This window comes from Lepus europaeus, chromosome 18 (assembly GCF_033115175.1).
Source record: "Lepus europaeus isolate LE1 chromosome 18, mLepTim1.pri, whole genome shotgun sequence".
NCBI lineage: Eukaryota > Metazoa > Chordata > Mammalia > Lagomorpha > Leporidae > Lepus > Lepus europaeus.
The window spans coordinates 47970580-47982600 of NC_084844.1; the positions used below are offsets into that span (position 1 = coordinate 47970580).

The following is a 12021-nucleotide window of genomic DNA, read 5'->3' on the forward strand; positions in this document are numbered from 1 at the left end:
GCTCCTCTTCCAGTCCAACTCTCTGCTGTGGCCTGGGAGGGCAGTGGAGGATGGCCCAAGTGCTTAGGCCCCTGCACCCATGTGGGAGACCCAGAGGAAGCACCTGGCTCCTGGCTTTGGATCGGCATAGCTCTGGCCCTAGCAGCCATTTGGGGAGTGAACCAACGGAGGGAAGACCTTTCTCTCTCCCTCTCTAACTCTGTCAAAACAAACAAACAAAAAGCATCTGAGAGGACACATGTCCAAACTCTTAGCCGTGGGTACTCCTGGGATAGCAAAATGGATGCGGGGGGTGGAAGGGTGCACGGTTTTCTTTTACTTTTGACATATATATATTATATTATATATATCATATATAAAAATATATATTATATATTATATATATTATATATATACATATATATATATATATTTGAGAGGGAGAAAGAGCGAGTGAGAGAGAGGGGAAGAGTTCACATCCACAGTTCACTCCCCAAGTACGTGCAGTGGCCAGCGGTGGGCCAGGAGCTGAGAACTCAATCCTGGTCACCCACGTGGGTGGCAGGGACCTAACTACTGAGATTCTCCTGCTGCCTCCCAGGGTGCATGCTAACAAGAAGCTGGAATTGGGCGTGGATCTGGGACTGGAGCCAAGGCACTCTGATACAGGGTAAAAGCATCCCAGCCGGCATCTTCACTGCTGTACCAAAAGCCTGCTCCAATGTGTTTTTTAGCTTTCATCACACATATTCAAGGACATCATACAAGACACATAAAAAGTAGTAAGTGACAAGCCAGTCTCCTACTCTGGTGTCTCTGTTCTTATCTCCAGAGGAGACTTCCAAATGTCTTGAGTATCCTCACAGCAGTCTACACAGAATAGGCAGTCGTGTATACAGGGTCCTGACTTTTAACTCTACACACATTGGCATCCTTTGCCTGTGTTTGTAAGCAAGCTGATTAGGAATGTGTCAGTGGGCACTTCCTGATAATATTTGCATTACTGACGATGGGATTTTGACACATCTGTTCAGGAACTGTAGCCCAGGGCCTGTGCCTTGGGAATGAGAAAGGCCTGTGTTCTGTTTAAAGTTACAGGTTGGGGACAGGTGTTTTTGACCATGTGGTTAAGGCGCTGGTTAGGACGCCTGCATCCTACAACAGAGTGCCTGGGTTTGACTCCCGACTCCTCTGGCTTCAGCCTCCTGCTAATGCAGCTCTCAGAAGGCAGTGGCAATGGCTCTGGGCTCTGGCCACTCACCTGGGAGACCTGGATTGTGATCTTGGCCCTTGGCTTCGTCTCTGGCCTGGCTCAGCTGCTGTGAACATTTGGGGGAGCAGATGGGAGCTTGCTCGCTCACTCGTTTGCTCTCTCAAATAAGTTTTTTAAAAAAGCTACAAGTTTTTATTCCACTAGAGCTGCTGCAGGGAACTTTTGCTGAGCCATGGCAGGAGCCATTCTTTTGGGAATGTCTGGGGGAGTTGAACATCCACTTCCTTGTCTGTCACTGGACAGTCAGGCACCAAGGCGGGGCTCCTTTGTGCTGAGCCGTGCTAATGTGGCTGCAGAGGGCTGTGGCTGACGTGAAACTGTTTTTCTTCCAATTTTTGATGCACATTTATTGCTTCTGTGCTCCACTGGGATCCTGCCAACTCCCTCTTGCCTTCCAGAGCTCTCACAAGGGTGTTTTCGTATGTGTCTGGTTGACAAATTAGTCTTTACGTGGGGGTACAAGGAACAGAACCTCCCATTCCACCACTTTGCTGACACTGTACCTTTTATCTGTTTTGAAGTCTTTTGAAAAATATTAATAATTTTCTGATACTAATCAGAATCAATAAAATATTTAATAAAAATCAGAACTAAAATAATGACAATATCTGATAAAATTTGATAATGATTAGTAATTAATAATAAGATACTAATAATCTGATATTAATTTAATTTCACTTAAAATAGTATTTTTTCAGTTGCAACTGATTTTTATTTGACCTTCAACTTTTGTAAATTTTTATACAACTATAGATTTCGGTGTGTCTTAAATACATATGCTTTACTTTTTAACTAGTTGTTGGACATTGTATTTTCACTGATGAGTTAGGTCTATTTACATTTCATGTAATTTTATATACTTCCTCTAGTAGACTATGCGTTTTTTATTCATGTTTGTAACCTCGTTATCAATTGATACAGGTTTCAGTTACCAGTAGAATGAATGGATGAATGACCAGATAGACTTCACATGACTGAATGCTCTCTGTGACTGTCCAGGGTCCAGTGCTGGCTCCAGTGATACATACACAAAGCACTGCAATCTCTTTCAAGCCTCCACAGCCCAGATTCTAACTTTCTTATCAATCACTACTCACTTTCTACGCACTGGATGTGTGCTACATAATGTGAAAGACAACTCCAGGTCCTAAGTGGGTACAACTAAATAAGCTGTGTTTAGGCCAGTTGAAAAATTTGATCCTGCAAAATTCTAGCATTAATACGAGTGTAACCTTGTACATTGCCAAGCCTGGTGAGACTGGAAGATGTTGAGTTACCCTACACGTATTCTCCCCACAGCTGTATGTGCTCATTCTAAGTTGGAGCTGTGTCGTGATCACTGCTACGTAAACCCTGGCGTTATGCCTTGCCTTTAAGGATATGCCCAGTCTCTACTTCAGTGCCCCTTTTTCCAAATCACCCTCATGTCAACCTCTGAACAGGTGTTCTGAAGAGTCTTCCCAGAGCCCTGTGCATGTCCTTGTTCCTCAGGCTGTAGATGAAGGGGTTCATCATGGGGGTCACCACAGCATACATCACCGTGGCCACAGAGTCCTTCATGGAGTAGGTGTGGAGGGGCTGCAGATAAACCATGCAAAGCGTCCCATAGAAGAGGGAGACCACAGCCAAATGGGAAGCACAGGTGGAGAAGGCTTTGTACTTCCCTGTGGCTGAAGGTATTCTGAGGATGGCTCTGACAATGCGGATGTAGGACATGATCATGAACCCTAAGGGGATGAGGAAGATGAAGCAGCCAGTGGCAATGAGCACCGTGTGATTGACCTGGATGTCAGAACATGCAAGCCTCAGCAGGACGTACATTTCACAGAAGATGTAGTGGATCTTGCGGGACCCACAGAAGGTCACTGTGGTCATGAGGAGGGTGTGGGTGAGGCCGTAGAGGATAGACAGGACCCAGTACAAGGTGAGGAGCAAGATGCAGAGCTTAGGGTTCATGATTGTGACATAGTGGAGGGGGCGGCAGATTGCCACATAGCGGTCATAGGCCATCACGGCCAGGATGAGGTTGTCCAGGGCCACCAAGGACACCAGGAAGTAGAGCTGCACCAGACACCCTGCGTAGGAGATGGCTTTGTTCTGTGACTGAAGGTTCACCAGCATCTTGGGGATCGTGTTGGTGACAAAGAAGAGGTCGGTGAAGGAGAGGTTGGCCAGGAAGAAGTACATGGGTGTGTGCAGGCGGGAGTCGGAGACGATGGCCAGGATGATGAGCGCATTTCCCACCACCGTGACCAGGTACATGGACAGGAACATCCCAAACAGGACCCGCTGCTGTGCAGGGACCTCCGAGATCCCCAGGAGGAGGAACTCCGAGTCCTTACTTTGGTTGCCTTCCTCCATGCCCCAACTTTCTGAAATGACAACACCAACAAACGTTTACCTAGCGTCTTCAATTAATAAGGACCTGAAGACAAGCAAAACTGTAAATCTTAGCATTAAAATATTTTAGACTCATTTTTTTTGTATTTTGAAATATAAGCAACAAAGTAATAATAGGCACAAAAACAGAACATGTAAAGTTCTTGTATACCTTAATTGTTCCAGCAACTTCTAATTTGGCATACTCAATGAGACCAGAATAAAGTCCAAATCTTATCTTAAGTATCATCATCTTACAACATTCTTGAAGTGTGATTTCCATTTCATCACATGCATGTGTCTATTTTAAATATCATTTGAAAATATACACAATATCATAAATTCAAAAAAGAAATGGCCATGTATGTAAATTATATTGAATTATATATGTAGAGATAGACTGCAGCTATTTGCCTTTTAATTCATTTTTTTTAATGGAATTGAAAAAAATCCAATCCTATGACATCCTGTCTAAAGAAAAGAACATAGGGGCTGGTGCCGTGGCTCACTTGGTTAATCCTCCACCTGTGGCGCTGGCATCCCATATGGGTGCCGGGTTCTAGTCCTGGTCATTCCTCTTCCAGTCCAGCTCTCTGCTGTGGCCTGGGAGGGCAGTGGAGGCCCCTGTACCCGCATGGGAGACCAGGAGGAAGTGCCTGGCTCCTGGCTTTGGATTGGTGCAGTGCGCCGGCCGCAGCAGCCATTGGGGGGTGAACCAATGGAAGAAAGACCTTTCTGTCTTTCTCTCACTGTCTATAACTCCACCTGTCAAATAATAAATAAACAAATAAACGAAAAGAACATGGTGGAGGGCTGCCTATGCAATGGTCCTGAGGTAGAAAAGGTCTTGTTATGTATAGGTAGGTGCTTGAAAATGTTTGGAGGACTCAAAATGGATTGAAGACCTAAATCTATGACTTGTTACCATCAAATTACTAGAGAATATTGGGGAAACTCTGCAAGACACTGGCATAGGCAATAAATTCTTGGAAAAGACCCCAGAAGCACAGGCAATCCAAGCCAAAATTGACAAATGAGGTTGTATCAAGCTGAGAAGCTTCTCAGCAAAGTGAACAGGCGACCAACAGAATGGGAGAAAATATTTGCATACTGCAACTGATAAAGGATTAATATACAGAATCCATAAAGAGCTCAAGAAACTCAACAGCAGCAAAACAAAACAAGCAATTTAGTTAAGAATTGGGCAGAGGACTTGAATAGGTACTTTTCAAGAGAAGAAATTCAAATGGCCAACAGACACATGAAAAAATGTGCAGTCACTAGCCGTCAGGGAAATGCAAATCAAAACCATGATAAGGTTTTACCTTGTCCCCGTTAGAATGGCTCTCATACAGAAATCAATAAACAATAAATGCTGGCAAGAATGTGGGGAAAAAAGGTACCCTAATGCACTGTTGGTGGGAATGTAAACTGGTACAGCCACTGTGGAAGACAGTATGGATATGGAGACACCTCAGAAGTCTGAATATAGACCTACTATGTGACCCAGCCATCCCACTCCTGGGAATTTATCCAAAGGAAAAGAAATCAGCATATGAAAGAGTTGCCTACACCCCCATGTTTATTGTAGCTCTATTCACAATAGCTAAGATATGGAATCAACCCAGGTGTCTATCAGTTGAATACTCGCTAAAGAAAACATGGAATATATACATCCTGGGATACTACACAGTGGTAAAAAATATGAAATCCTGTCATTTGCAACAAAATGGATGCAACTGGAAACCATTATACTTAGTGAAATAAGCCAGTCCCAAAAACACAGGTAGCATATGTTCTCCCTGATCTGTGGTAACTAATAGGAGTAAAACTGACACTGAGATGTGATAATCTTTAACAGCCCTTGTCTCAAATGTTGAAGAACAGTGTTTTGGCTTTTTTTTCTTCATACTATTTGTTGAATTCTTTACTTAGTGTAGGGTTAATTTTATTACTATAAGGTTAACTGAAAATAGATCTTTGTAAAAAATAAGAATGGGAATAGGAGAGGAAGGAGGAAGAAGTGTGGGAGTGAGGAAGAAGTGGGCGGGAGGGAGGGTATGGTGGAATCTATCACTGTGTTCCTAAATCTGTATATATGAAATACATGAAATTTATATACCTTAAATAAATTATTTTAAAAAAGAAAAGGGAACAAAGCTAGGATTTAAATAAGGATGAGGAAGAGACTTGTGAAAATATTAAAACCTGAAATTTTGTTATTAGTATAATTTTTGTTAGGGTTGGGAAAGATATAAGTCTGTGAATGTCTGGAGGTTTGCAATTTACAATCATTCAAAAACCTGTACAACCATGGTGGCATTTTCCCAATTGATGTTCATTAATTTTTCTCACATTGATATTTCTTTTCCTTTTGGAGAGAGTGGAAATAGAGAAATTTAGACTCTGAACATTTTATGCAGGTGGAGGCAGCCATCTATTTCTGTAAATTTCTGGAAAATACCAACTGATCTTGTAGATAAAGAAGACCAGTGGTGGTCTGCAGACATAGACGAGGAGAGGAAAACTGAGGTATTAAATGGTCCACAAAATAAACTTTGGAGTCGATGCCTATGTTTGTTTTCTTGATTGCAATAATGACTTTCTATGTGTATACATGTATAGAAACTCATAAAATTGTCTGTTTTAACATGTGTACTATATGTTGTTTGTACCTTAATAAAGCTTTGTAAAAGGAAAAAAAATGGAGGAATGGTGAGATTTGGGATTGTGCAAGTAATAGGAGATAAGGTTATTTAGGACCTTGTTAAGCTAAAAATTTTATTCTAAATGCAGAAAAGAATCTTAAAGGATTTTAGCAGGAAACAGTATATTTAGTATTTTTCCTCCTATTTTAATAGTTAGTATTTTAATAAATAGTTATGATGGTTTAATTTTTAATTAAATGCTTTTTTGGTGCCTATCACTGTTAATAGCTTTTCTATATTGATCCATACTTACATTGTCAGTATAAACTGCTGAAAATGATTTACTATTGTTTTATTTAAGTTTTATAGTCATATTTATTTTAAATATTTAATTAATTAATTATTTAATTTGAAAGGTAGAACAACAAAGACAGGACTGGGCCATGCTGAAGCCAGGAGCTGGAATTCAATATGGGTCTCCTACTGGGTGGCAGCGACCCAAGGACTTCAGCCAGCACCTGCTGTCTCTCAGGGTGCACATTAACAGGAATCTGGAACCAGAAGCAGAGATGGAGCTTGAACCCAGGAACTCCAAAATTAATGCAGGTATGCCAAGCAGTGTCCTGAGAGCTGTGCCAGACACGCATCTCTGTAGTCTTATTTATGAGGCTGGTCTATAGTTTCTTTCTTGGGTCTCAGGAAATACGGATCTAAAGTTTGTCCCAATGCTTTTTGTTGAAAAGTGCAAACTTTGCCTGATAATTTAAAGGCCTATCGTAACGCTCTAGTAAATCGCACATGAATTTGGTTCATTTCCTGAAGTTCCATCAGTCCTATCAACCTTGCCATTCTGGTACTGGTACCACACGCTTTTAGAGTCCTGGATATTGGCAGAGCAGTGCTTTCTTGTTACCTTCTTTTTCAGCGTTTCCTTTGCTTATCCTCATGTTTATTTTACAGTAGTTTTGTTTCCTCAAAATCCTGTTATGATTTATAGAAGATTAGAGAGCGAGAGAGAGAGAGAGAGAGATTGATTGATTGGGATGTACAGACCTTACCTATAGCTCTGTGCTGTTCTGTGTTTGCTGGCTCAGCTTCCTCCCCTTTTTTTCTCTGTAAGATGAAAATTCAGTCAGGACATGAAGGAACCCAAGGCACTATTTTCTGGGGATGACTTGGTGCCTTGTCCTATTGTCTAAAGTGGGAGGGAGTGACTTTTTGCCTGAGTCTTCAGTCCCTGCAGAAGGGAAGACAAGATTTAAGACTCTTTATAACCTGATGAGGCTGGGAGATCTAAGAAGTGCTGGGTCCCAGATTAGTGAACAAAGGGGCTGAACAAGGACCACATCAGACCTATTATCGATTTTGTAGAGGCCTTGGGGAGGTAATCCCAAGACAGCTTCTGAGATGAACATGAATAATTGCTCCAATGTTAATATCTGAAATTAGAGGTCTTGGGAAATGGGTCTTGTTTACAAGAAGCAACCCAACTTTCTTACTGAACAGCAATCCCAAACTGTGAGGTAGGAGGAAGAATAAGAAACAGTGAGTGACACAGTGAGTGCTTTGAGTCATCAGAGGTCTGGAAAATCAGGACAATCCCAGCTTTCTAGTGATCCAAGTGCTAAACAAAACCAACTGGAAAAGAATCATGTTTGGAGGGAAATAATGTCATCTTACACCTCAAATTGCTTCTGATTTTCCAAACATAATGTCTAGCACACACCCATAGATAAGCAAACTCCCAGGGAAATAAGATTCCAGAAACAAGAACCAACGCATGGAAGGCATGAAGGGACTTCAGAAAATGTAATTGTCAGACACAGGCTGAAAAATTACACTAATACTATTTTAGGAAATAAAATGAAGTCCAAAAATTTGTCAGGAAGTTTTACATATTGATCACATATGTAGATCAGAGACACACTGCTAGCATGCCAGAAATCACCTCATATCTCCTTCAAATATTTGTTCTCTCAAAGGGAATTGCTACCCTGATTCCTAATGGTATAAATTAGTTTTATCTATTTCTGTACTTTATTTACATGGAAGTATAGAGTTTTCTTCTTTCATTCAGCATCATATTGTATGTGAGGCCCATCAGTATTGTATGTGGTTGTGGATTGTCCATGTTCATTACTGTATAGCATTCTATCATTTGAATAAATCATTAAAAATCCCTTCTACCATTGATAGACAGTGGAGTTTCCAGTTTTTGAATGTTACAAACAGTACAGCTACATAAATCACTTGGCATCTATACCTGGAAGTGGAATTTCTGGATCATAGGGAAGTCCCACATGTAGTTTTAGTAGATATTGTTATATATTTTTCCAAAGAACTTTTGTGAATTTCCCCTGCTTCCAACAATGGGTGAGAGTACCGAGGAAGGAGAACCTGAGAGAGAGAGAGAGAGAGAGAGAGAGAGAGACAGACAGAGAGACAGAGAGATTGTCCACCCACTGTTTCACTCCCATCTTCCACTGCTTTCCCAGGCCACTGCAGAGATCTGGATTGGAAGTGGAGCAGCCAGGACTTGAACTGGGACCCTTATGGGATGCCAGCACTGCAGGTAGTGGCTTTACCCACTATGCCACAGTGCCAGCCCCTTACTTCATGTATTTTTAATGTGTCCTATCAATAACATATAATTTTGCTTTATTTTTTTCAAAATAAATTTTGTTGTATATGTTTAAGATAGCATGATGTTATAAGACAGACATATAGTGGTAGATGGTTACTACAGTGGGACAAATGAGCATATCTATTATTTCTCATAGTTGGCTGTCCCCCACCCCCACTCCCCAGCCGCTACCTCATGGCAAGAGCAGCTGAAATCTACTCATTTAGCCAGAAATCCTGGATACAAGGCACTATTATCAGCTGTAGTCCCATCATGCACTCTAGGATCTATAGACTTGTTTATTCTACATCTGCTCTTTGTATACTTTGACCAACATCTCCCCACTCTCTGTCCTTCCCCAGCATGTGGGAACCACTGGTTCATTCTCTTTCTCTGTGGATTTGAGCTCTTTATAAATATGCCACATTTCATGAGATCATGCAGTGCCTGTCTGTCTGTGTCCGGGTCAGTTCACTTCACATAGTCATAATCCTCCAGGTCACCCGTGTTGTTGCCAGTGGCAGGATCACCTCCTTTTTTAAGGATGAATAATATTTCATTATATATATACATATAAATATATATTTTGCCATATATTTGCATATATTCCTCAAAAGTGTATCTTTTGGTTGCTTTTAACCTTTTGAAAAAGTCCTCAATAATCTTTTGGGATTATGTTTTATTTTTGTTTATTTTTTAATTTTTTCTAAAGATTTATTTATTTATTTGAAAGAGTTACACAGAGAGAAGAGAAGAGGCAGAGAGAGAGAAAGAGAGAGAGAGAGAGATCTTCCATCCGCTGATTTACTCTCCAGTTGGCCACAATGGCCAGAGCTGTGCCAATCCGAAGCCAGGAGTCAGGAGCTTCTTCTGGGTCTCCCATGTGGGTGCAGGGGCCCATCTTCTACTGCTTTCCTAGGCCATAGCAGAGAGCTGGATCAGAAGTGGAACCGCTGGGACTTGAACTCGTGCCCATATGGGATGCCGGCACTTCAGGCAGCGGCTTTACCTGCTACACCACAGCGCCGGCCTCAAGGGGCTTATGTTTTAAAAACAGTATTATGTTAAAATTTAAACAAACTGTAGCAAGTCCCTGTGGGCAACTGAGAAATGCCACTTCAGGACATGGGTGTGTGGAATCATTGAACTTTCAGTGTTCAAATTACTGCAGGACAGCAGGTTGACAGATGTGAAGGAGATTGCTGAGACAAGACTTGATACACAGGTGTAATGTCTTTTGCTTGCAGTTAAAGCTGAAACATAATTCTCTATATGATTATTGCAGGAAATGGAACAGGAGAGGTCAGCTCCCCTTGTCTGACCTGCCACAGAGGATAATGTGATGTGACGCGTAGATAGTGGGGAAGTTTAGACTTCTCCTGAGGGTCTACATTTCCTCAGCATTTCTTTCATAACATCTTCTTTGTTATTATTTCACCATGGGAAATATATGAAATACCTCATTCTATTTGGCCTTATTGAGTTTATGCATAGCAGAAAAATTAGCCTTGTATTCATGATTTAAAGGTACTACTACAGGATTCACTAGACACCATTTTATTAAGTAGTTACTATGTAGTGCTGAAGGTACAGCAGTGAACTAGGCAGATCTCAAACTCTGATATTCTGGAGCAGAGACAGATAATAAATACATTTCTGTGAGACTTTCATTGCCTTACATTGAAAATCCCCTAAATGAAATACTTACACTCCATCCAGCATTGATCATTCACTCACACAGATGTCTATATTTGTGATCAAATCCATTTTGGGTCAAAAAGAAGATTACTACAACAGTTCCCATCCTTGGTGCCAGAAAGATGACTTGTGTCATCTTCCAACATTCATGGGCAAATTCTTGGCAATAGAAAATTCTTGTCTATAGAAAGGTTTTATATTCTTACTGGCAGTTAAAAAGAGTAGATAACAGAGCAACTTGCATACTGTTCTAAGATACACTCAGTCCACGTATCTCTTCAAAAATATAATCCTGTTGCAAAATATGAGGTTAATGAATGATCATTCGTATGTTATCAACACTTTGAAAAATTTTATGATTTTCTTATAAGTAGAATCAAGTCATAGATCTTAGAATTCTTTGGTAGGGATTTAGTGACCTGCTGGATTGATGATCTCTGTTCCAGGGAATGTCAGTTACACAATTGGAATTGGTCACCAGAAGCAAAACCTCATCTTGCCTGGGGCATGCTGAGAAAGATTGTCACAGGATTTTCAATACTGCTAATTTTTCTTCATTTATTATATGGCACCCAGGATTTTCTTAGTCACTGTGGCTTTATTTTATATTATAATGAATTACTAACTTTTTTGTATTCATTAAATCAGAATCTTTATTACTTTACAAAACAATAAACCTATTGATGACTATCATTTTGGTAATATTTAGGGAGAGTCTTAGGATCTTTAGAGACAGTATAGTTTAATAAAATATGGAGTAAGCACAGCAATCTCTCCCCAGATTAGTGTCTTTACTGGTTTTAAGGAGAGATAAATAATGCCCAACCTGATTATCTCGAGTTATTTTCAGAGTACATTTCAAATACTAATGTTTTCATGCATTCATTCCATTCCACCAAACCAAGTAGTACAAGTACCTGTGGCTACACTTTGTGGTACCATACTTATGAAGGAACAGTCATGTGTCACATGACAGCTCCTGTCCTCAGAGGCTTACAAGACCAGAGAAGGAGATTGAACACGATAACCAAATAAAAAATTGGCATGTGATTAGTGATTTGCAGTCTTCAAAGCACGAGCTATGTGACCACACCCCACGACAGGCAGGACAGGTGTTACTATTCCAAGTATATAGATGGGGAAGCTAAGGCTCAGACTTTCTCAGTTTCCGCCCCCCGCTAGTAGCATGGATTTGAACTCAATCTCTTGTGTTGCCACTTTGCCAAAAGGAGCATAAACATGTTGTAAGTGATAATTTCAGCAAGATGTCTCTCCAGACTCTTAGAAGATTTCTGAGAAAATGAATTTCAGGCTGGAGAGGTCAAAGGCAGCTTCTTGTGGAGGGATGATGTTGGAGCAGGATTCCCAAGTGCATCCTAATTGGTGATTGACTGCAGTATCCGTGTATGATCTCACAATGG

The 12021-nt window shown here is 40.8% G+C and overlaps 1 protein-coding gene across 1 annotated transcript; it reads right to left on the reverse strand.

Moving 5' to 3' along the window:
- Positions 1–2674: 2674 nt before the first annotated feature.
- Positions 2675–3660, reverse strand: LOC133777274 (olfactory receptor 1D2-like). The gene has a single exon (XM_062216779.1). The coding sequence runs from the start codon at positions 3611–3613 to the stop codon at positions 2675–2677; it is 939 nt and encodes a 312-aa protein (XP_062072763.1). The 5' UTR covers positions 3614–3660.
- Between the last annotated feature and the right edge of the window lie 8361 nt (positions 3661–12021).